We start from the raw sequence: 26,089 nt of genomic DNA, 5'->3' as shown, positions 1-26,089 counted from the left end.
AGCCTTACAGGGAAGCCAGCTGAAGGTCTAGGAAAGACCAAATGCAGATAAGATCTCAGCTCTTGAAGACCCTTTAGCCTAAGGGGAATGTAATTAGGTGTAATTCTAAGGATCTAGAAGAATGAATTTATAAGCCTCAACTGAGTCCCTCTATTTGCCGATCATATGCTAAGGACTATATGCACCATCTCCTTAAATCCTTGAAACAACACTAAGCAATATATGGTGCCATTATACCCATTTTACAGATGAAGAAATCAAGACTTTCAGGAAGCCACAGAGCTAGGAAGTAGTGGAGCCTGCCTGGTTTCAAACTCAATTCCATTGGACTTAGCACTCGACTTCCTGGCTACCATGTTGTTTGAATGGGACTCTTTGCATGAAAGCTGGGATCCAGAAGAGAGTTGTAGTGTGGCCAGTGTGTAAGGAGGGAAGTGAGATTTGAACCCAAAGCAGCCTGAGCCTGAGCCATGGCACTTAATCACCATGTCAATTATGCTCTGTGGCTTCTAGTAGCCTGTGGCTTCCATTGAACATGTCTGTGTTTCTTCTAAGAGAAAGCAGTTTCTTCAGAATTCCTGATGGGTGTTCAATGCAGGAAGGCACACAAACATGGTTAATGAGAATTCACCCGTCCACGTGCTGGTGCTCAGCCTCCTATGAGGCCATACAGTGGTGGGGGGTGAACCTCACATTGGGAAAATTGCCTGATAAACCACCCTGCCCTTTAGTGCTGACATCAGTTTCAACAAAGTGGGCCATTCCCCCTGGGAGCCTTGAGATTTGTTGTCATGATTTCCTTGTCATCTCTTCCTGGCATCTTCGACTGTTGATTAAAATATAAAGAGTTTATATACACCTCAGTGATCAGCTCTCTTTCCTGTGCAGTGTGGAGAACATCAGGTCAAGTTTAAAGAGAAAGATCAGAGTGCCAAAATTACTCTGTGCCCCTTGAGAACCAGTGGCAGTACCTGGGTGAGAGATCCTGCCATGTACCCCAGAGAGAAGAGTCATCTGTTTCTAGCCTCACAGCCCGTGACATGTTAAGATAAGACCTCTGCCCTTGGAGCTCAGAGTATGGTAGGAGAGACAGATGTGCAAACAAAATACAATAACTCCGAGTGAGCTCTGGGGGCTGGAAAAGCTCATAAGAGGTGCCTCCAACCCAAACTAGGGGTGGAGGTGGTGGTCAGAGAAGGCTTCCTAGAGAAGGTTACTCCTAATCTGAGTTAACATGAAGGAACAAAGAAAGGCATCTATGCCTAAGAAAACAGCATGTGCAAAGCCGTGGATGTGAGACAGGCAGTGAGCAATTTCATGAATGGCTTATAATTAGCCTGTAACCTTGGCACCTTTTTAAAGAGGGGAGTGGAAAGCTGTGAATGCTGCCCTGGCAGGCTCAGGCCAGATGGCAAGGAGTCTTGTCCCGTGGGCAGTGGGGAGCCACTGAAGCTTTATCATGAGGGAGTGATGAGGTTGTTTTCTTTTAGAAAGCTCACTCCTGCTGTTGGATGGCAAACAAATTGGAGGTAGGAGAGCCTGTGGGCTGGAACACCAGCGCTGGCTGTGGCCTGGCCTCGGGATGCACTGATGGGACCTGACCTAGGGTGGTGATAGTAGGAGCAGTGAGGACCTGGTAAAAGAGGGAGGTGGTGGTGTTGATTCCCCAAGGTCTGGTTTGGTGGACTGGGTGGCAGTTCTGGCAGCAGCTGGTGATGGTAAGATCAGAAGCTTAGCAGAAGGGGTCGAATTAGGGGCCAGGGAGCAGGGAGGCATTAGGTTTAGCTCTGTGTGTTATTTCGTCAGAGTGGCAGAGGCCTGGAGTGCAGGGAAGAGGTTGAGGCTAGCTATTTAAGCTGCTGCTTTATCGACAGGGAGCTCACTGTTTTGGGAGGCAGCCCATTGCAAAGCTTGGCAGGAACAAGGGTTTCCTGAATTGACTGCTGGTGGCCTCAGGTGACTTCTGGCCTTTGTGCTGATTCTCTGTCCTAAAGTCCTGTGGGGTAGGTTTGTGCCTTCTTCTAGCCTTCAGCTTTTTGGAGGCAACAGTAGTGTCCTACAGGTCTCTGAAATTCCCTGAAAGCGGCAAGGGAAGCCACAAGGAATCAGGCTGTCACAGGTTGGAAGGAGCCTCAGCAGATCATCCATAAGAGGAAGGAATCCCTTTTTTCAGACAAACAAACTGAGCCCCAGAGAGAAGAAGGGATGCTCCCAAAGTCATGGAATGAGTTCATGGCAAAGCTGGGGGTGGTTCTTTTTTTTTTTAATATTTTATTTATTTATTCATGAGAGACACACACAGAGAGAGGCAGAGACACAGGCAGAGGGAGAAGCAGGCTCTGTGCAGAGAGCCCGACATGGGACTCAATCCTGAGTCTCCAGGATCACACCCCAGGCTGAAGGCAGCGCTAAACCGCTGAGCCACCGGGCTGCCCTGGGGGTGGTTCTTTAATCTAGAACTCTCTACAGCACCATGTGATCATGTGTGTGTGTGATTTCCTAGCTATAGACTGTGTGGTTTAAGTGACAGAACTTGGACAGCTAATCATCAGACACTTAACGTGTTTCACCAAGACTCCTAGACATATGCTCTTTCTTAAACCTTTTCCCTTCATACATCTTTTCAGGCTAACAGCATTGGTCCTTTGTCTACACCTGGAGGAACACAGTTTCTAAACTCTTTACCATCCAAGGAAGCCAGGGAAAACATTACCTCCAGACACTCAGGGGAGGATCAGACTCTGTAATACTGGGATGACCCCCAATCCAGCCATCCCTCCTCTGGACCCACTCCAGCACATCAGCAGAGCATGACCATCACTTTACTTGTACGAATGCACCTTACTCCATTTCCATGAGCTTCTTAACTGGTCCAACACACTGCAGACTCCCACTAAACTGAGCTCCACCCCTACATTCATGTACATACTCCTAACTTACCTATCAAATATGGTTTCTTGCTGATTTGGGACTTAACCTCACAGGTTAAGGGTCATTTTTGAAAAGGGTAAGAAGGTGACAGTGGAAGGTAGAAAAACCTACATGACAACCAGAAAGCTTTCCCAGGACAAGTTCTGCCTGAGGTGGACACAGCTTTAATTTGGAGGAAAGCCGTGTGCCCAGAAAAGTCTGCCCTGTGGCTGCAGGTGGCCTTTTCCAATTTTAGAGGCAGGGACTTTGATCCCTCTGTGTCCCTGGTATCAAGCACAAAGCCTGTGGAGAGTGACCTTTGCAAAAGGAATGGAAGCAAGAAGAGAGGGCAGGAAGAAGGAAGCACTGTGTTCCTCTTTCTTCCATCTTTCTGCCTTTGTTGGTGACTAATAACACAGCACAATCCAACATACAACTTGTTGTGCATGTCTTTTATAAGTAGCTGCTCATTAACAAATATCCCAGGATCATCTGCCAAGAATGATACAGTCTTGATTTTAGAAATGGAGGCGACTCACAACCACTGCCCCCTCCAGTTTATCAGTTGGGGAAACTGGAACTCAGCCAGGTTAAGTGCCTTGCCCAAGGTCACATGATAATTAGGGGCTGATAAGGAGAAGCACAAGAATGAAGTTTGGGCCAATGTAGGTTAGCAGATAGTTCTTCCAGGTTCAGCAGTGGCCCAGCCAAGGTGCTCATATACACACTTAGAAAGACAGGTCCTGGGGCACCTGGGTGGCTCAGTCAGTGAAGCATCTGCCTTCAGCTCATGATCCCAGGGTCCTGGGATCAAGCCCTGCATCGGGCTCCGTGCTCAGTGGGGAGTCTGCTTCTCCATCTCCTTCTGCCTGTCACTCCCCCTGCTTGTGCACTTGTTCTCTCTGTCAAATAAGTGAAATCTTGAAGAAAAAGAAAGAAAGAAAGAAAGAAAGAAAGAAAGAAAGAAAGAAAGAAAGAAAGAAAGAAGAAAGAGGAAGGAAAAGAAAAAAAGAAGAAAAAAGGAAAGAAAAGAAAAGAAAAAAGAAAAGAAAAGAAAAGAAAAGAAAAAAGAAAGAAAAGAAAAGAAAAGAAAAGAAAAGAAAAGAAAAGAAAAGAAAAGAAAAGAAAAGAAAAGAAAAGAGAAAATAAAAGAAAGATAGGGCTGGATGCTGTGGACTTAGTTTGTCTGTAAATTGCCATGATCCTAGGACATAAAACAATGTTGATTATACCTCTGTCTGACAGATACTCTGACACTGTTCAACTGTGTGGACGAAGGCAGCAGGATGCCCCTCACCCCCACTTGCACCCTAGGAGAGCTTTCATTGCCAGATGAGGAATCCCATATGCATTTTAATGAAGCCTGGGGATTCTGGTTCACTCCTGTGACTACTCTAACATTTGGCTTTAAAAGGCTAGAAGTTGGGATCCTAAAGCATCCTTAAAGCTGCCTATCTGGCCCCATACACTCAGGGATACCCCCCAGCTCTCACAGGTGGGCTCTAGCCTCTCCCTCTGCACCCCTTCATCCCCACAGCATCCTTGCCACCTTAAGGATCTGTATCTCTCAGCCTGTGGGCCCTTGCTCCTGCCAGCCTCCCTGCCTAGAATGCCCTTTCCTTCCCCTTTATCCTTCCCGTTTACAGGACATACCTCCACCCTGTCTCTCCTTCTGTGCTCAGTGCAGGTCCTTGTTCTTCCTAGAAGCTTTCCCAGCCCACTCTTCCTCCAGACTGCTACAGTCGTGAAGGATAAGGTGCTGCCCTGCAGAGGATGGTGAGAGGGCATCACCCCCCCATCCTTCTCCTCCTATATTTCAGTGTCCCGCTGCACTAACACTTAGCCACACCTTTGTGGAAGCCAGGGGGCACGGGGGCCCAGGTGATAGAAGCCTTAGCAGTCAGCTGCCTGCCCCGGAGAAGGGCATAGAGTGAGCTCAGATGGCATGGGAGCACAGCAGGCAAACAATAAAATCTTAGGGCGGCTGTTTACCCATTCTCACAAACGAGGACTGCTCTAAGTGCTGACTGGCCTGTATGCCCCCAAGGAACACTGGGTCACCTGCCCTGTATCCGCCGGCTTTCCCGGCCCCTCCTGCCAAGTGCCAGCTGTGCTTTCCAGTTGTTGTAACAACCAGAAAATACTCCCTTCCAGCCCTTCCAGACACTCCCATTGGAAAACCACCGCTCCACACAGCGAGGCCTGTGCATCAGATGTTCTACGCTGTCCCCTCATCACTACATCTCAATACAAAGCACTTTAGTAGTCTGTGGTCACCCAACACTCTGTCCTGCCTGAATGAATGAGGAGCAGAAACAGCCACCTTATGACCTTGGGGTGCCCTTTTCTACCCCTCATCGAGAAAACTGGAAGGGGAGCCTTCAAAAAGCTCCTGCCCGAAGTATCAGCTTCCCTGGGCCCTCCCCACCACGAGTCACTGTGGGGTTTTAGGCCAAGTAGCTTTTTGAAATGCTGCACATTGGCGGTGACACAGAAAGAACAGCACAGCAGTGAAAGTGAACCAAAAGCATTTATTTGTTCAGGGAGGGAACAAAAAGGTCAGCCTCTAGCCTCCTGCTCAGACCAGTGGTTCCATTTTGGACTTCACAGTCTGTATTCATTCTGTGCTAAGCTAATAATAATAATAACGGTGAGGGCACCCAGGTGGCTCAGTCGGTTAAGCATCTATTTCAGCTCAGGTCATGATCCCAGGGTCCTGGGATCAGTTCCACATTGGGCTCCCTGCTCAGCGGGGAGTCTGCTTCTCCTTCTTCCTCTCCCTCTACCTCTGCATTCATGCATTCTCTTTCTAATAAATAAAATATTTAAATAATAATAATAATAATGATGATAGTTGTCCCTCTTACATAGGACTCTACAGTTTGCAAGGTGCCTCATATACATTTGACAAGTGGAGAAGCTAGAATGCAGGCTAAATAATTTGAGATTATACAGCTTAAAAGAGGCAGAACTGAGGCTGGAAGTCAGACCATCAGATCCCGGCTGCCGACTGTGGTGACAAAGAGCTTTCTGGCCTCTCTAAATTGGTCGTGTAGGCCAAGGTTCATTAGCTGAGCTCTCAGCACTGCTACATCACCGTCCCGAGTTAGCAGTGCTCGATGGCATTTTAATGGGAGCCAAATAACTCTTCCTGTTGGCATTCGCAGGCAGCTAGAGTTTTTGTGTTTTATGGTAATTAAATACCATCATCTTTCATATCTGACAATCTTTAGGGCCCTATGAACGACTGCAGTGCACGCCAGGTCACCGTCAACTCTGGAGCAAGGGAGACCGCAGGGCGCCTGTTGGCAGTTTCGCAGGGCTGAGTGTGGGCACCTAGCCTGGCACCCTCTCACGGAGCCACTGCTGGCCTTACATTGCAGGGCTGCTGACACATTAAAATTCTTTGCCGGAGCCAAAGCCCTGAAAGTTCATGTCTTTTTCTCATGAGTGTGCTCTTATGAAAGAATAATGACCCACTCAGCTGGAGCCTCTCTAGCAGCCAGGCATCCTGCAGTCAGCCTGGGCCCTGCTTGGTCTGTCCCCGCCTGGCTCACCCTCCAGCCGGCCACCAGAAATCTTCCTCAAACATTAGTGATCACGTCACACTTCAAGCCCACTGGGGACCCTCTCCCCTTCCCCATTAAGGCCAAGTTCTATAGCGTAGCACCTGCAGGCAAGAACCACCCTGGACCTGCCTTCAGCATCTCCTCCCCGAGGTTAGCCGCTGCCCCTCCGAGCCATCACACTACTCATCCAAGTGCCCCAGTAGGCCTCACTGGCTCCCTCTTGGGCTTCCAAACCCCTCACCTGTGCCCACTAGACACAGGTCAGATGTCATTTCTCCTGAAGCCTCCCCTAGCCCCAGCAGTTGGTCTGGCAGCTGCCTCAGTGCTCCACGGAGCTCCAGTGGGGCTGTGGGGAAAGCTAACAAGATTTCCGGGAGCCACTGCTTGTGGAGGGCTTTCTGTGTGACAGGCAGTGACATAAGCACTACCTGAGTTGACGTACTTAATATATATACAGCAGGGTGTTTATTTTTTTTTAAAGATTTTATTTATTTATTCATGAGAGAGAGAGAGGCAGAGGGAGAAGCAGGCTCCATCCAGGGAGCCTGAGGTGGGACATGATCCTGGGACTCCAGGATCACACCCTGGGCCAAAGGCAGGCGCTAAACCACTGAGCCACCCAGGGATCCCCACAGCAGGATGTTTAACAGCATGGCCCGCAGAGCCAGACTGTCCAGGTTCAAATCCCAGCTCCATCACTCAGTGGTTTTGTAATCTTAGGCAAAGTGCTTACCATGCTGGTACCTGCGTTCCCTCCTCTACAGAATGGGGAGTGATATTAGTACCTTCATGGTAGGGGCACCATAAGGATTAAATGATTCCAGCACTTAGACCTGGTCACATAGCAAGTACTCAGTAAATGTTAACTATTGCAGCTTCATCATCATTGTGATTTTGTGTAGCATCTGAGTGTCTGTTTTTTTCGTAGACTGCGAGCAGCTCCAAGGCTGGAACTGTATTGGTTTCATCTCTGGATTGCCATCTTTCCAGTCTACAATAGCCCTTCTTCCTCATCTCCCTCTTCCTTTTATTACTGTTACTATTATATATTCGTTTTAACTTCACTCAGAGAAGTTAAGTGACTTGCCCTAAATTATGTTAGCCTGTCAGAGCCAGAGCAGGGGGGAGCCTGGGTCTGGAAGACTCCTGAGCTCTGCCCTTACCCCTTTGGGCAGCGTGCCTCTGTTGGCCAAGGCTGCAGCTCATCCTCATCTTAAACATCATCCAGTCTCTGCACATAGCAGAGGGCTATTTAGTGTTGTTGATAGATCGAACAACAGCAAGGGCCTTCTCCTTAGCATGCACCTGACCCCAGAACAGAGCAGCACCTTGGTTTGCTCTGACATGCTTATCTAGTGTAGAAACGGGTGCTTTGAAGACATGGAGCCCCCATGCCTCTGATTTTGTCCTGAGAGTTGGGCTGCCGCCATTCCCATCACTTGTGATCTGTACATTGAAGTACAGGCACCCTCCTGAGACCAGGACTCCTAGAAGCCAGTGGGAGGTCCAGAATAGGATCCGGCTGCAATAAAAGAACACCACATTTCTGTTAGATATTTTCTTGCTCTTTTTCTCTCAAGGATTTTTGCCTTGGAACCCCTGTTGTAAATGTTGTACAGTGATTATCATGAGGATGATTCAGCACTTTACAGTTTATTCATTCAGCATGTGTTTATCATAACCGTGGAATTAATAGTTGCTGATGTTTAGCATTACTGTACTACAGACACTGTGCTAATAAGCACCTTACATACATCATCTCATTACTTCTTATAACAAACCCATAATGTAGGTAGCATCTAGATCTAGTTAGTGGTAAGAAAACCGAAGCTCCAGAGAAGTTAAGTAACTTGATCAAGGTGACACAGCTTATAAGTGACAAAGCCAAAACAAACCCAGGGCTGTCTGACATCAAAGCCTGACTCTTTCTATTACCTAATGCTTGGAAGAGCAATCTGAAGAAGCCTCGTGATGATCTCAGTTCAGGGAGATGCTCCTGGAGGCTTCAGTGCTCAGGATTTTTGTGCATATAAAATGAAAAAAAAATGTTTGAGGTGTTGGAGGGAACCAGCAACTGCAAATATATCTGAGAACTTGTAGGAAGCAAAAATAGTCCCTGAAAAACCAGGCTTGCAAAACTCAGATAAGCAAGTGGTCTTTACTAACAGAGGTGTGCAGTATAACAGTAAAAATGACTCATATCTGGGCTTGATTCAGAGATATACTTGGAGACTCTATCTGTGAAAAGAGGGTGCAAATTGGAATTTACAGCACAGCTTTGCAAATGTACCAATGCATACTCCCAGGTAGCAGGAGAGAAGCCATTGCTTGTGCAAGCAAGAAGTCCACCCAGCTAATTTGCTCTTCTCTACTCATATTCTGTCAATATTGACAAGGGATATGGAGATGAATAGCACGTGGTCCCTTCCCTCAGGGAGCAGTGGAAGCCCAAGTACTTGGCACTTGAGCAAGGGCCATCACTTTTCATCCTCCAGAAAGTGGAGATGTAGGAATGTGTACACCCTTTCACAGCCCAAGGACCAGGGAGCTAAAGTAAGTTACTGGAGGCCATCCAGCCAGTCTGTAGAAACCAGCAGAGAGTTGGGCCTCCCTTGGGCCATCTCTATGTCATTCACTACTGCATTCCCAATGCCTGGCTTGCCAGACCTGGCACAGAACAGGCACTCAAGAAATGCTGAATGAGTGAACTAGTTCTGAGTTTCCCTCTCTAGATGGGGAGTATATATTGGAGAGGGGAAAGGACAGAAAGAAGGACCCATTATTCCTGTGCCCTCTATCCTCCCTCCTGGCCTTAGGAGCAGTAAGGAGATTCCATTCAGACCAGAAGAGATAATGGCTCCTTAGGAAGGTCATGTCTCTTTTGGGGAGTCACGAGTCCCAGAACACAGAGTTTTTCCCATGGGAACCCAGGAAACCTCAAAGCCCCCTTTCCTAATGTTCTCAGAATGGAAGGGATAAGGGAAGGGGAACAAAGGGCCCAGCCAAAGCAACCACATAAGTCAGTAAAGGGCTGCATAGATCCATGGTCTAGAGAGCCCAGGGTGATCTGATATGATTTTTTGGTACACAAATGTCCTTTATACTAGGATTATTCTCTTGGATACACTGCCCAAACCACTCACAAGAGCCAGATACTCAATATACCTATATTGAGCACCTGGTCAGTTGTAGGACTGTGATCACTAGCACAGAAGGAATATGGGTTTTTATACCTATCAGAATAGGCAGGATGGGGACTTAAGTAGGCTAGCTGTAAGAGAAAAGGAAAAGGTGAGTGGTTCAGGTCAGCTTCTATTAGCATTCCCTGGAGGAAAAAAAGAACTTTGGGCATGGTAGATCAAGGAAGGCTTTCTGGAGAAGGTGGTGATTAAGCTGAGCTTCAAAAAATAAGAGAGGATTTGGACCAGGACATTCTTTATCTTCACAGGAGAATTTCCTTTTAGAAGTTACTTTTTTAGGGATATCTGGGTAGTTCAATGGATGAACATCTGCCTTTGGCTCCTGTCATGATCCTGGAGCCCCGAGATCAAGTCCTGCATCGGGCTCCCTGCAGAGAGCCTGCTTCTCCCTCTGCCTGTGTCTCTGCCTCTTTCTGTGTCTCTCATGAATAAATAAATTCTTTAAAAAAATAAGTTAGTTTTTTAGATCTATGGCCAGTGGTCTTATACTTTAAAATCTCATTATTTCAGGACTCTCAGCAGTGGTTCTAAAGACTTACCAAGCCAGACCGTGGCATCCCCACTTAGTCACAAAGCAGAGGTCTGTTTGTAGGCTTGCAGGCCAGCTTGTCCTGACCCAGAACTCAGATGCCTGCTGTCTCTACTGAGGGGGGTTTTCCTGCCTTTGGCCATGGACTGAGACAGTTGAGCTGGTGTCTGTGTTTTGGGGATCATGGTTTGGTAGACAGAATTCAGGCTTTGGATTAATAAGGACTATTTCCTAGTTCTGTAAAACTCAGCTTCCTTATCTATAAAGTGGAACTGATGATAATACTGCCCTCTGGGGGTTATTGAGAGCATTAGAACAGTTAAAGCTGTAAAAGTACACATAGTAGGTGCTCCTGGTGGCAGCTATTGTTATCAGTTGGGTGAACAAGCCATAAGGAGGTTGATGCTGGGGCACCTGGGTGGCTCAGCAGTTGAGCATCTGCCTTTGGCTCGGGTTGTGATCCTGGGGTCCTGGGATAGAGTCCCACATCAGGCTCCCCATAGGAAGCCTGCTTCTCCCTCTGCCTGCGTCTGCCTCTATCTGTGTATCTCTCGTGAATAACTAAATAAAATCTTAAAAAAAAATAAAAAAGGAGGTTGACTCTTGGTGGGGGGCATGGAGCAGGGCTAGGTCACCCTTCTCTGCTGGCCTCCTGTTAAGCACTGGACAGTAGTGGTCCAGTCCCTCTCACTGCTTCGGTACCCTGGCCTACAGCCAGCAGCCTAAAAGGCCAAGGATAGGAGAGATACTCAGCCAACCCAAGAGGCTGCTTCTGCTGCTGGCTTCCATCCCAGGCTCCAAATGTCTCCATTAAAGTGCTGCCTGAGGACAGCGGACAAAACAAATGACCCTGCTATTCTCACCTTCCCCCGGTCCAAGGCTGCCTGCTTTCAGCCTGTTTGGCTCCCGTGCTCTCTTCTCTCCCCTCCCATGAAGGGACGTTCTGCTGGCACAGCATGGCACATCTTCAGAAGGTACTGCTCACATTCCTGGGCACTGTCCTCATTGGAAATGAAGTTTCAGCCACTATGTCGCTGCAGCAGAACTCTTGGCCCCTGGGGGGACAGGTGTGGAGGATAGAAGGGGGAGATGATGACAGGTAGGGCTGGAAAGAGTGTGTAGGTCAAATTCTGCTGGACCCTGTGGGGGCTTTATCTTGAAATCTATTTTACATCTATAAATCTGGTGATAATAATACCTATTGTTCCAGGTGGTGGAAGAGAGTAAATAAAAGACTTATCCTAATTCCCTTGTCTGCAAAGTGGGGATAAAACAGTACCTGCTGTGCAATGGGTCATGAGGATCAGCTGAATTTAAACATGTAGAGGACTCAGAATCATGTCTGACACATACTGAGTGCCCAGTAATGGGATGAGCACTGGCTGATATGCTATATGTTGGCAAATTGAACTCCAATTAAAAAAATAAATAAAAATAAAAGAAGTAAATGTCAGTGATAGTTTTTAATAACCCCCAGGTGGTTTTTAATTGGGCTCACTCCCTTTACTCAAAATTCACTCCCTTCTCCTCCCCAGGCCAACACTGACCACCGAACCTAAAATTTCACCATTGCCCCTACATACCCAGGCCATAGGCCCCTTCCCTGCTTTATGTGTTCTCAGATTATCACCACCTCTGTAAACTTTAGTTTTTACTTACCTTGTTTGTTTCATTTACTAGATACCATTATATATAGTTAGCGTTTTCTACTTTTAGCATCCATTGGAATCACCTGGAGTTTGTGAAATCAGATGGCTGGGGCCCACCCAAGTGTTCATGGTTCAATAAGTCTGGGGCAGGGCCGGAGAACTTGAGCCTCTAACAAATTCGTAGGTGATGTTGAAGCTGCTGGTCTCGGACCAGACTTTGAAAAACCTTCCCAAAAAGTATCAGATAAGTAGTGTGAAGTGGATGACGTCAGAGGGTGGTTGTGGGTTGTATTTTTTTGTTTGTTTTTTATCCTTTTTATTGTGTCTCTCTTTTTTGGAATTTAAGTTCCACGGGGACAGGGATTTTGTCTGTTTTGTTGGTTGATGTGTCCCTAGCCCCGAAAATAGTAGGACCTCAGTCAGTACCCACCTCCCGGCCGCAGGGACAGGCACGATGTATGGTGCCCGTTGCCGCCAGGCTGTGCCCACTTGGCCCTGGGGCTCTGCTGTGCCTGTGACCTTGACCGTGCCCGTTGCCGTGGCCGGGCCCACCGCCCTGACCATGCCTGCGGCCATGGCCATGACCTTGACCGTGCCTACGTGCCTATGACTGTGCCCATGACTGCGGCTGTGATCGAGCCGTGACCTTGATCGTTACCATGCCTGTGACCGCGGCTGTGACCTTGACTGTGGCCGTGCCTATGCCCGAGCCCGTGCCCCCACCCATGGTCGTGACCGCAGCCGACCGTGACCATGCCCGTGCCCGTGACCTTGATCGTGACCGTGACCTTGATCATGACCATGCCCGCGGCCACGACTTTGCCCGTGCCTGTGACCTTGATCATGACCGTGCCCGCGGCCGTGACCTTGCCTGTGCCCGCGGCCGCGACCTTGCCCGTGCCCGTGACCTTGCCCGTGCCCGCGACCTTGCCCATGCCCGCGACCTTGATCGTGACCCCGACCTTGCCCCTGCCCCTGCCCGCCGCCTGCCGCTGCCCGCGCCCGCGCCCGCGCCCGCTGACCGCGCGTGTCTGTGCCTAGATCACCCGGGCGCCCTGCAGAACCACCCGCGGCTCCGGACGCCGCCGCCGCCGCCGCTCCCGCACGCCCACACCCCCAACCAGCACCACGCGGCCTCCATCAACTCCCTGAACCGCGGCAACTTCACCCCGAGGAGCAACCCCAGCCCGGCGCCCACGGACCACTCGCTCTCGGGGGAGCCCCCCGCCGGCGGCGCCCAGGAGCCGGCCCACGCCCAGGACAACTGGCTGCTCAACAGCAACATCCCCCTGGAGACCAGGTGCGGGGCTGGGGGCGGGGGTGCCGGGGGGCGCAGCCCGGGGCGGCGGGGCCCTTCCGGGGGTCCCCACTCCCCGCCCGGGAGGCTGGGGTCGGGGCGCGGCTGGGGGCGGACCCCGGGCTGCAGGGGAGAAGGGGAGAGGGCGGCGGGAGGGGTGCGGCGGGGAGCGGGCGCCTGCGAATCAAACAGCCTGGAGGCTTGGGCCGGCCTGCGCAGACAAAGGTATGAGCCCTCTGTGCCCCCTCTGTCCCCTCTCCTGGTCTGTGCCGTCGGGGTGCCGTGCCGTGGAGGGGCTCATATAAAAGTACATGAGGCTGAGTGTGTAAAGGCGGCAGAGAGCAGGCCCTTGGTCAGTGGGTGCCGGGGCTCCACACCCCCGCCTTTCCCAGCTGTGGTTTGGTCACCCTGTGCCTGGCCTGGGGCCGCCTGGCCTGTGGTGGGTGCTCAAGGAATGCTCCCTCTCCCTTCCCCTCACCTCCTACGGACTTACCCCTTTACACCCCGAATCCTATAATCCCTAACCTGGGTACATCAACTAACTTTTGTTTGCAAGAGCTTTCATACTTGAGATACAATGTAATTTTCACAGCTTTATGAAGAAGGTATTGTGATTTGTGATTCTATTTGGGAGTTTCAGAGTCTGAGCATCAGAGAGGGTCAGTGACTAGCTCAGGTCACATGGGCGGTGGTCGGGTTGCTAAGATGTGAACTCAGGTTGCTGAGACTCGGGCGCGGTGCTGTTTCCCTACACCACAGCACCTTCTCCAGGTCTCTCCTGGCTGGTCCTTCCCACCTCTGCCTTCTTCCAGCCTCACACAGTGCTTCCTGCACTTCAGGGACTTCAGTCACAAAAACTAGGTTCGTGCATGATCCTACCACTGAGAAGCACTGTTGACTTTGGGGGACAATAGCCTTTCCCTACATTCTCTAAATGTGGCTGGCACAGTTAGAACTTCCTCATCTTCCACCGTGTCACTCAAAAGTAGTGGGGAAACCTAGATTTTATGTTCTCAAACTCCTGTTCTTTATCTGTGAAGAGGGCAAAAGTCATCCCACGTTTAAAGAGGTGAAATGAATCTACACGGAAAGTGGACCTACCTGACTCTCTTTGGCACGTCACTATGATCTTTGCACATAGAGCGTGAGGGATCCAGGGAAAGAAAATCAACATCTTTTTCTGGCCATTTTCCTCCTGTAGAATCATTTTTCCAAAAGCAAATTTTTCAGAAATATGGTCCAGCTTGTGCCACTCCTAGTCTCTTAATTAATATTGTCTCTGTTGCCATCCTTTAAAGTCAGGTGTGAGCTGTCCTTCTGTGCCTCCTTTGCTCTCAGAGTGAGAGAGTGGCATAATTGTGTGCCATCCCATCCAGGGTAGCTTAATCAGATCTCCATTATTTCCACTTATGGAAACACACATAAGTGTGTCTCTCGGCACATGGCTGAGAGAAGCCAGCAAATAATTGATGGTTCTGATTCTCTGCATGGAACATAGTAGCCACTCCCTCTGTCTTGGATGTTCATTTTTCTCACTTAGACTCAACGTAGATGGTTCTCTGGGTTTTTCAAGGGGAAGGAAGATAGGAGGCCGAGCAGCAGGGGCATTTTCCCGATGGCTTGTAGGAGATGCAGAGGTGGTCCTAGCTGACCTCTCTTGCCTCATCAGCCAGCCAACACCTGCCTTTCTGTCTCCCACATCCATTGCACAGACCACGGACCACATGGAACTTTGTTTTCTTAGTCCTTAGACTTTATCACTCAAGTAATAAATGTGCTATAAAACACTTAGGAAAAAAAGAAAAGAAAATTACTTAATGTCTACCACCAAATGGTAACCATTGTTAACATGGTGGCATGTGTATGCTCATCTATAATATTTTCTATAAGTCCATACAGATCTATATACATACCTAATATGTGTATGTGTATAGAAGTATGTGTATATGTGTATTTATCAGACTTCTAGATGCCTGTCCCTTTCATGCTTCTTTGCCTTTTTACAGAGGCATGAAAGCTCTCGTACAACTGTATCATACAGCTCTCTGCTAGAGCTGCCCTCCTTCTCACGTCTTGGTCTTGCAAAGTCCTACTTATTCTTAAAGATCCAGATGAAATGTTTGAGGTAGGCCTCCTCTGTGACCCCAGAGTTCTGTGCATCTAAGGATGGTTTAAAACTGGGGGAGGTGCCTGGTACAATGAATTCTGGACCTTAATACTGACCCTTACCAGTTGATGGCACAAAACCAACAAGGTTTACAAGAGATCAGTGTCACACCTGGCAGATAGAATCACAGGTAATTTTGACCAGTGGGTCAAGGTGAGGAAGACCATAGACTCTGGAGTCGGGGGACCTAAATTCCTGTTTTGGCTTCAGCACCTACTGGCCCAGCAAGTTCATTGACAGCTAAAACCTTGAATTCCCTGTGTAGAGTGGGATAAGAATTCATGCCTCTCAGACTGGGTGGAAGTGAATGAAATATCATATAAAAAACATAAAGCACAGGCATTAAAAGATCTACTTACAATTTAAAAATTATTTCCCCGGGGATCCCTGGGTGGCGCAGTGGTTTGGCGCTTGCCTTTGGCCCAGGGCGCGATCCTGGAGACCCGGGATCGAATCCCACATCGGGCTCCCGGTGCATGGAGCCTGCTTCTCCCTCTGCCTGTGTCTCTGCCTCTCTCTCTCTCTCTCTCTCTCTGACTATCATAAATAAATAAAAAATTAAAAAAAATAAAAAAAATAAAAAAAATATAAAAATTATTTCCCATTTTTTTCATACATATCAGCTTCCCATATCAACCATGTGAAGAAAAAAGTCAAAAAAAAAAAAAAAAAAGAAGAAGAAGAAAAAAGTCATGAAAAAATATTAATTGAGCTCCTACTCACCGGAGGAGTCGAGGGGAAATACAGTAGGTTGTACCTTCTCTCAACTTCGGAGAAGGTATTTTGGCCCTGATGTTTTGAGAACAAGCGTGATGGTCCTTTTGCTGAATCTAGTTGTTCACAGGTTTTAGGGTCAGATGTATCCTGTGCTCACACCCCCACCGCATTGCTCACTAGCTATGGGCCTAGACCTTAAATTTCTTCATCTCTAAAAGGGAGAAAATATTAGTAACTTCCTATTCTGAGTGTCTGTTGCTGCATAGAAAATGCCTGTCAGACTTGGCTTAAAAAACCACCAGTTGATTTCACCTCACAGCCGAGGGGCTGGTCTCCACGTAGCATCAGCTGGGGTCAGTCGGTGGTGTTAGCTATTAGTGGGACAATTTGAAGGAGCCAGGGTGGCTTGACTCATGTGCCAGCTCCTTGGAGATGACGGCTCGGTATCTGGGCTTGGTGGATCCCCACCCTCTACAGTGGTCTCAGGGCCTCTCTGCCCAGTCTTCCCAGCAGGGAGTGGACTTCGTACTCAGTGGCTGGAGGCTCCCTGGCACTGAGACAGAAGCCACTGATCTCTTCAAGGTTTGGCCTAGAATAGCACAGTGTCACATCTGCCATGGTTCTGTTGGCTGAAGCAGTTGTTGGCCAGCCAGCTTCAAGGAGAGGGACAACAGGCCCCACTTCTCAAAGGGAGATGCACCTGAGGATTTTTCAGCCACTCCTAAATCACTGCAGTGCCTCCTGAGGCTCTTGGAGCAACTGTATATGATAATGTCTGAAAATGTCTCAGCACACAGTAAGGGATCAACTGCTTACCTACCACGTGGTGCTTGGCATTCAGTACATAGTCACTGAATGCCTACTGTGTGCCCAGCCAGTAATATGTTTAAGAGAACAGACTTGCAGCAGGGCAAGGGCTATGATAGAGGTACACATGGTGAATCCATTGTAATCACCGCTGGAATTTCAGTAGGCAACACAGCTTGCCACATGATGGGTGCTGGAAAAATACTACCACCGTTAAATAAATGAATGGTGGAACAAATGAATGAAAAGGCTTGCTTAACTTGAGTGCAGCAAAGGGAAGACTTCCCAGTAGGCCTGGTGCTGTGGGACTGACAGTGGACAAGCAAGCAGGAGTCCCCAGGTGGAGCTAGGAAGAAGGAAGGGCATGAGGGAGGCCTGGCCTGAGCAAAGGCCTAGAGTCCCCCACCCTCCCACCGTAAGAAGGGGTTGTCGTCAATGGCTATTACCAAGCCCCCTGAGAATGGGGAACCCCCTGATGCCAGAGAAACAGTCACAGGCCCTTCTCTAATTGTCAAACTGAGTCTGTGTTGAGAGTAAAAAATAAATAGCTGAGAAAATAGCATACCGGCCAGCAGAATAACCAGGAAGGGTTTAGATTTTGTGCTGGAGGAAGAGAAAGGCAGGCAGGAGGACAAGCAAGAGGGAAGACTTGCCTCACTGCCTCTGGCCCTCTCCAAGGGGAACTGAGTCCCCAGAGGGACTTCTTAGAGCTGGGGTCACATGTTGCTTTGAGGCCCGCAGATGCATCTGTGGTCCATTTTGGTGGGATCTTTGTATTCAGGGTCTGCTAGACCCTGGTCCACTTCTTCACGCTCTGCAGCATCAAATACTTAATTGATTTCATAGGGATTGTCTCATTAATAACCTGTCAGGCTTCTGTCAGATGAAGGGGAAGCCAGAGCACGAGGCTGTCAGACCCCTGCTCTAGCTCATCTGATCCCAGGCCTGGTTTGGAAGCCTGAGACCCGTTTTGTGGTCATGCTTAATTTGGGGAATAGCCCTGCCCATCCCTCAGGGATGGGAGGCCCTCCTGGTGGTCTCCACCCCAAGCTTGGTAGAGTTCCCAGAATAGCACGCAGTACCTTCTAGTGGGTCAGCCAACTCCTAAGCACTGCAGATAATTAGGATGTCATTTGGTGATTCAGTCACGGGCATGCAGAAAACACAGCCACTGTCCTATACGAGACTCATGATCTTATAAGGAAGGCAGACCTGTAAATAAATGGGTGAATATGGCACTCTGGATAATGCTGTGCCTTGAGGGGCAGGCGATACTCTGAGCAGAGAGGAGGGTGTGACTCCCTCTGTATGGGGACATCAAGAAACAATCCTACCAAGCACTTACGGGGTCCTTACTGGAGCTCCTAGAGGGAAGCTCATCAGAGACTCAGCACCGAGGGTTTCTCCTGAGGGCTGGTGATACAGGTGCCTCCTGCCTGGCAAAGGCCCAAATTCCAGACTCCTAGAAGGAAAGCAGGTGTTCAGCATAAACCATATTGTTTGTATACACAGTTTCCACCTGAGTCAGCTACTCATCAGTTAATGGTGAGAACCCTCCTGAAAACCTCTGGTTCCAGATACCAGCCCAAGGGCCAACTTTATAAACAGAACCTTCAAAGGATGACAGTCAGGACTGCTGTGCTAACCGTTCTGCACAGGTAGGTAGTTGTCTCATCATCCCCACTTTAGAGATGAAGAATCTGTAGACAGGGAAGTGAAATAACTTGCCTAAGGAACCACAGCCAGTAAGAGTCAGGGCCAGGATCCATACCCAGGCCAGCTGGCCCCAGGGTCCATGCACCTAGCCCACTCTCCAGTGCCATCTTCCTGATTATCGAGACCTGGATCCATAGGAGTTTGCAGGTGAGAAAGGAATTCTGGGATGAGGGGCAGTTGTGCAAAGGCACAGAGCTGAGAGAGCTTATCTGGGGAGGTGGCTCAGAGCTGGGGGGATGTGGAAACACAAGGGTCTTGTGGAGACGCACATAAAGGAGAGTCAGCAGTGAAGGGCTTGACTTGTAGGGAGAGAGGTTATACTTCTCCTTGTGGGCATGGGGCCCAAGGCAGGGACAGAAGTAGGGGTGAGTCATTGTCAATATATTTTAAAGATAGGATTATGGAATTGGCCTCTTAGAAGAATCACCATGACCTGGAAGACCTAGTTCCTTTTTTTTTTTTTTTTCCTTTGGTTCAAATGCTAGCTCTAGAACTAAGTCTTTATGTGGTCTCAGCCAAATCTCTGAGCCACCCTGAGCCACCTTGAGGGTGTCAGCCACAGAATGTGTGTGTGATGCCTGCCTGTCCTGCTCTACTGAGCCCCTGTCCCAGGGCTTTGTGGGTGAAGCATGGTCTAGGACAGCAGGCTTAGGCCAAGAGGCAACTTTTCAGCTGCTCTCTTCCCAAGCGCTACTTGTTCTGTCCTTGGAAGGCAAGCTCTGCCTGCTGTGGGCTGCAACTGGAAGCCCCAGCTCAGAGCCTTGCCCAAGGCCTTCCCTCAGGCTTAGAGGGAAGCCGGTGCCCTGCCCACTCTAGGAGGAGCCATAGGAGCAGTACTGCACTGAGCTGTGCTCCCTCTCCTGAGAGGTGGCTGGGGACAGTGAGGTTGGAGAGATGTGCTTTTGAGTCACACCCCAACCTTTTGGTTGCTGTATGATCTTGCGCAGTCACTCAGCCTACCTGGGCCTATATCTGTTAAAATGAGGTAACAGCACCCACCACTGTGAGAGTCGAATGAATCCAGCGTCCATTCCCAAGCTCCCAGCCATAGCGAGCTGGAGACCGTGCAGTGAGCTGGTGACCTAAAGAGGCTTCAGCAGCATGGATCCCCATTAGGAAATCTTCATAGCTTTTACTTATTTTTTTTTTCAGAAGAACTGGAACCTTAGAGTGGGGAGCAGGTGATGGACAGGAATTAAAGCATAGTCTTGAACTGGGAATCTGGGCACCTGGGTTTCAGTTTCAGCTCTGCCACTAATTTGCTGTGTGCCTGGGAGCAAGACACCGGTCTCCCTGGGCCTCAATTTCCTTATCAATCAAACAAAGCCAAACTGCCTCAGAATTAAGTTCAGAGGTACAGAAGAGGGGTATTTAAAGGCAGTAATAGCATTCTGAACTGGCAGTATTTTCAGCAAGTATCCCCCCAGGGTCCTGAGTTAGTGTGCATGTGGAAGCTCTTTCAGGGGATCTCCTACAGCCTGTCGCTCCAGAAACCCTCTCTCGTGTTGCACTGCCCCTTCCCTTGTCCTAAAGGTCTGTGCTTTTTGGAGAGAATGCTCTGCTCTGTCTCTTTACATCATAGAAGTAAAAATAAAAACCACTCTCGATCCAGATACTGGAAAATCCCACTTTATGTCTTTTTTTTCCCTGAATATATTTATTTGTTTCTGATGGGTTTTAAGGTTCACATCTGACTGTCTGAGAGCACAATCCTAGCTGAAGGATGCAGGCCAGATTCCCGGGTGTACTTGGGAGCGTGCCATGAAGCCAGCTTCAGGGCCCAGCGATGAACTCTCCTTGCCTCTGGGCAGAAACCCTGCTCAGGCTGGGCCATGTGGACTGTGGAAAAGTGTGGAAGTTCCCTCCTGAACTACAGAAAATGGGGAAAATAATAATAAAACACCTGTGCTTCCCTTAAGAAAACACCAACTGGGTGCTTCTTTTTATACCCCATCATTCACAGTATTCAGCAAATATTTATGGAGTGCCTAATAGTGTGTACCAGGCACTCTCCTAGACGCCGGGCACATGGGCAGATAATGAGGCAGGTAAGAGCTCTACCCTTATGGAACTGAAATTGGAATAGGGAAAAAACACAAGTGTGGTGTGTGTGTGTGTGTGTGTGTGTGTGTATCTAGTCCTATGTGGAAAACTAAAACAGTGCAAGGGGTCAGGGGTAATTAGGAAGAACAGGATGGGAGCTATTACAGTTAGCCGTGAGAAGGGAAAGAGTGGCCCATGTAGATATTTGGGGGAAGGGAATTCAAGCAAATGACAACAAAGGCTTTAGCTGGTTGGAGTAACAGCATGGAGGCCAGTGTGCCTATAACACAGGAAATGAGGCTGGAGAGGTAGCAGGGGGCCAGATTTCATATGCCTGGTAAGGACTATGGTTTTATTCTTATGGGACCTTTGGAAGGTTGGGAGCAGAGCAGTGGCACAATCTAGATTATATTTTAGCTTCCATAAGAAGTGATTATCCCAGTTATGGAGTGCTCAGAGAGACAGATTCGCCTGCCTGACAGCCTGGGGCAGAAATGAGGCTCCTCTGAAAGGTTTCTACACCCCTGCAGTTGCCCTGAGACACTGTGGGAGGCCCCGGGGCCACGAACACCAGCACAGCCTGGGTACCAGACAGCTCAGGACTCTCTCCAAAGGGAGGTCCCCAGCATCATGGCAGCGCTCTGGTTCCAGCTGCCAAAGAGCGTTGCCTTGTGCTCTCACTGTCTCCAAGAATGCTAATGAAATGACACATTGGGAAGGTATTTGCAGCCGTTCCTCATCTCCTCTGTGAGGCTGGCCAGGGGGCAAACCCACAGGCTGGGCAGTAACACAGGGAGAGTAACTCAGGAGCCTGAGCTCTGGGGTCAGACAGTCCAAGGTTCTACTCCAGCTCTGCCTCTTGCTCACTCTGTGTTAGGACTTCTCTGAGCCTTGCTTTGCCAGCATAAAGCAAAGATGATAGTGCTGACTTTGTAAAGTTGTTGTGGGGAATAACATTGACATTAGATCATGCTCACAGTGTTATAGGAAAATGAATAAGATATGGTGGAGGTAGGGTAGGTTAGCATTAGTACTTCCATAATATTTCTTAATACTAGTACTCATCAAAATATGATGCACATAAATTAGCATCAGTAATTTTTGTTTAGCCCTTAAAAATTCTTCTGACATTACTCAGTGCGTCCCCCGTCGACTTTGTGCACTTAGTAGCCTCATACCCATTTTACAGATGAAGGAAGTATAAAATTGGAAGAGGTTGAAGTTTTTACACAAATGGGGATCCCTGGGTGGCTCAGTGGTTTAGAGCCTGCTTTTGGCCCAGGGCGTGACCCTGGGAAAGCGTCCCATGTCGGGCTCCCTGCAGGGAGCCTGCTTCTCCCTCTGCCTGTGTCTCTGCCTCTCTCTGTCTCTTGTGAATAAATAAATGAAATCTTTAAAAAAAACAAAAAACAAAGTCACACAGCAAGAATGAGGCAGGACAGGGACTTGAGTTGGGGACCTCTGGTTCTCGAGACCTGGTCCAAGTTGGCAGGAAGGTCTTTCACAGGGCTGGACCCTAAAATTAGCCCTCTGCAGTTCTGCCCTTCCTTGAAGTGGACACAACAAGCTGAAGCCACTGGCAGCTTGTTTAAAACGATGTACTGCACGGTTTGCAAGTGAGTGGGCAGCAGTCCTTGAAATTTTCAGAAAACAGGATCCAGTGCACTCAAGTGTGAACCATGCCACTTAGCAGGCATAGTTGAGATCATAAAGGGCAATTGTGTCTGTCCTTGTTCTGCGTTAGAAATAGGTAATATCACAAAATGCTGCACTGCCCTCGGTGTACTTGGGGGGAGCCAAGCCACCACCCCTGTTTTCTGCGGGGTGCCATCCTCACCATTTGGTCATCACTGACGTTCCTGCTCTGCTAAAGGACCGTGATGCTCTAAATATCATCAGCATCGACCTGGGGGCTTGTGAGAAATGCAGATTCTCAGCACGCCTCCCCCCACCTCCTGACTCCGAATCTCTGGGGGTGGGCCTCAGCAAAGCACAGCTCTCCAGATGATTCTGATGCTTATCTGGGTTTGAGGACCACTGCTTGAGGAGACATTGGCCCCAAATGCTTGTCTTTGTTTTTGCTTGGACTCACAAAGTATCTCAGCCGTTGTTTAAACAGATGTACACCGTATCGAGTAGAGAAAGCACAGGCTTTGGAAACAGATAAACCTGAGTTCAAATCCCTGCATTGAACCTCACTAGCTGGGTAACCTTGGCAGATCCTGTTACCTCTCCACATCTCGGTTTCCTTGTCTGTAAAATGGGGATATGCCTTCCTTGTGTAGCCTATTTTGAAGACTTGAAATGAATGGATGTAACATGCCTAGCTCAGTGCCTGATACATAATCAGTCTTCATCAGTGAGAGCTGTGATTTGGTGGCCACAACTGCCAGACATTCAGGTTTGTATAGAGAATGCTCCCTCTGGATGCTCCGTGCCAGGCAGACCCCTTGCACATGTGGCTTGCACACAGACCCATCGCCTGGCAGCCATGTCCTGCTGATCTCACGCACAGCTGCACCAGACAGCTACTTTGTGTGTTTCTCTACTATCCCCCCTTCATCGATGCATGACTCATTGCTTCATTCATGTCTCCATGTGTGCGTAGAAACCTAGGCAAGCAGCCATTCCTAGGGACATTACAGGACAACCTCATTGAGATGGACATTCTCAGCGCCTCCCGCCATGATGGGGCTTACAGTGACGGGTAGGTGACGTTCCCATGGTCCTCCTCTCTGTGTACGCTCTCCCTCTGGCTCCTGCACTTGCATGTGGACCCTGAGATCTTTCCCCTGGGATCTCCTGTGGGAGGTGATGATGCCATGTTGCATGCCCATCCCCAAGTCCATGTTCAACCTGCAAGAGTTTATCTTTGGAATAGCCTATCTGCAGCATATTAACGGCAGCATTGTTAATATGCAGCTCCCAGCATCTCATTGGCTGCCTCTGCCATTCTGAAAGCCATCTCGTAGCAATTTTTATGCAGCACAGGCCCTGTATCGTGTCTGGTTAGCCCTCACTATCTATTCCATGACCTGAGGCATCTTGCACCTGAGCAGGTACGAGATTGCTCTAAGATTCCAGAGGAAGCAATGCGACCAGTGCATCCCATTTCCCAGGCTGTGTACAAATTCTCTCAGGGCCGTGGTTAAAGGCAAGCCATGAAGAGATTCCTGACACCTAATTTGGCCACAACCATGCACTTTGACGATGCCATGCTGCCCTAAAGACTGTAGCTAGGCTGTAGGATGCATTTGCCCATCTGTCCTCCCACCCAGCTTTTACCAGGGTTTTGGAAGGCAGCATCTGGCTTCTGAAGGCATTTGCTGTCAATGGTTGTATAACAGCCACTAGGAGACTCAACCATGATGGAACTTAATGGGGGTTTCTTGGTTTCCCACCCCTTCAAAAAGAATGGTATTTGATGCCTCCACCAAGGTACACTGCAAAGTAGGTATTGGAGGGAGGAGAAAAATTTAGGTTCCATGATCTCCAGGGCACAGAACATGATTTTAGATGCTTTCCAAGTTACTACCAATAATTTTAGAGGGCAGCTAGTATAATATCCAAGAAACAGCATCTCAGCCCCATCCCTTCCCAGGAGAGAGATCTCCACACCCAGCCTTCTGTCACATTGGCAACAGCTCCTGCCTTGGCCAGGGTGGTTTTTTCCATGGGTAGGGCTATCCCATCCGTGTTCCGTGGAAGCGTGTGTCTGTGTGCCCTGTTGTGTGTTCTGGTACATGATTCTCCTCTTCTCTGTCCCTCCCGTCTTCTCTGTGGTGACTCTCTCCAGGCTCCTCTGCATGCTTTCTACTGCTGCCTCTGTTCTGAAGGCTGATCTGGGTCTTGGTGAGTCAGCAGACTCTGACACCCCCTGGCTTCTCTCCATCCACAGGCACTTCCTCTTCAAGCCGGGAGGTACCTCACCGCTCTTCTGCACCACATCACCAGGGTACCCTCTGACGTCCAGCACAGTGTACTCACCCCCGCCCCGGCCCCTGCCCCGCAGCACCTTTGCCCGGCCCGCCTTCAACCTCAAGAAGCCCTCCAAGTACTGTAACTGGAAGTGCGCAGCACTGAGCGCCATCGTCATCTCCGCCACCCTGGTCATCCTGCTGGCGTACTTTGTGGGTAAGCGCCTCCCTTGCGCTGGCTTCCCTCAGTCCCCCTTTGCCCCAGGGTGGAGGTAGCAGCCAACACACCTGTGGGTCCCACAACCAACTTGCTGGTGTGACAGTCATGCGTGCTGAGCCATGCAGCCCCGGGGTGCTGGCATATACCCCCCAACCTGTCATGGTCAGCTCTCTGGGACCCTCTTCTCCTCTCTGCACTGCAACAGGAAGGGAGCTTAGTAGCTGCTCTGTCATGTTGAATGCTTAGTGTTAGGCATAGCACTCGCTGACTGGCCTTTGAGGGGGTGATCCATGATGTGAGCATCGTAGATGGGAGTCACCACAAATAATAAGATGGAGAAGGTGGATGGCAGGCAGGCCTCTCCTGCTGGTGCCGCATAGCTACAGCGAGGAGCAGAAAGGACTTGGGGTACCCTGGGGGTAGAGGGAAACTGGCAAAGATTGGACCTGCTGACTCAACCAGGATAGCATGTCTGAAGGTGAGGGTCAGGCAAGGCAGTCTGAGGGGACTGTGGGGTGGGAGAGCCAAGGTGCAGAGTGAAACCCCAGCGAGGACCCAGGGAGACCCCAACTGAGGAGCAGCGGTTGCTGGTGAGCAGTGAGAGCTGGCTGTGGGACACACAGAGATCCCCAAGCAGCACTGACTGGCCTTCCTGTCTGACCCCGGGCCACTTCCATGCTGGAGGAAACTCCTCCTGGCCCCCGCTTTGCTGCCATGGGATGCTACCCATTGGGTGCTCTTTGGTGTATTTCCCACACAGCCTGGTCTCCTGCTTCATTCCAACCTCTGTCTTTGGTCTGCTCCCAGGGAAGATGGTAATCTGAAGAGATCTACAGGCATCGTGTAGAGCCGGCTGTTTCTGTGCAAATCAGCCTGTTAGTTAAGGCATCCAGAGGGGTTGGCCTAACCCTCCATCCTTTCCACCTTCAAATTCTATCATTCTGAGGTTCAAGGCAGGTCATTCCAGCTTGAGAAGGCCTCAGACTCACGCGGGGGAATTCTGAGATAATTCTGTAAGCGAGGGGGACTTTTCCAGTAAAAACCCAGTAAACAGAAACAGAAGTACTGGCACAGGGCGGAGGAAGACAAAGTGCCGTCCATTGTGGAAGAGGACCCTGTCATAAGCAGAGTCATTGTGGATGAAAAGGGGTGGTGTGGTGAGGTAGTACACGAGCACATGCTGTCACTAGGAATGATGAAGGACACATGGGCCCCCACTTGTTCAGCAGAAGGGATCTGAGCATGGATGGAACATTCAAGACTTTTGAATTTTACTGAAATAAGTAATCAGGAAGACGGTAGTCCCTCAAACAGGGAGGCCTACTTAAATATCTCGAGCTATAATAAG

The 26,089-nt window shown here is 49.4% G+C and overlaps 1 protein-coding gene across 12 annotated transcripts in view; it reads left to right on the top strand.

Moving 5' to 3' along the window:
- TENM4 (teneurin transmembrane protein 4) overlaps positions 1–26,089 on the top strand; it is a 2,793,707-nt gene that overhangs the window by 2,554,347 nt on the left and 213,271 nt on the right. For 9 of the 12 annotated variants that reach the window (XM_072726015.1, XM_072726027.1, XM_072726024.1 and 6 more), the window contains 3 exons: positions 12,899–13,157; positions 23,213–23,311; positions 24,503–24,738. In XM_072726015.1, coding sequence (XP_072582116.1) covers positions 12,899–13,157; positions 23,213–23,311; positions 24,503–24,738 — 594 coding nt within the window. The remainder of the gene's footprint in view (positions 1–12,898; positions 13,158–23,212; positions 23,312–24,502; positions 24,739–26,089) is intronic. The other 3 variants (XM_072726021.1, XM_072726023.1, XM_072726026.1) reach the window with 1 other exon arrangement.

Source organism: Vulpes vulpes, chromosome 11, assembly GCF_048418805.1.
Source record: "Vulpes vulpes isolate BD-2025 chromosome 11, VulVul3, whole genome shotgun sequence".
Classification (NCBI taxonomy): Eukaryota; Metazoa; Chordata; class Mammalia; order Carnivora; family Canidae; genus Vulpes; species Vulpes vulpes.
Note: the sequence above shows the minus strand (reverse complement) of the source record. Positions and strands in the feature narration are given on the sequence as shown.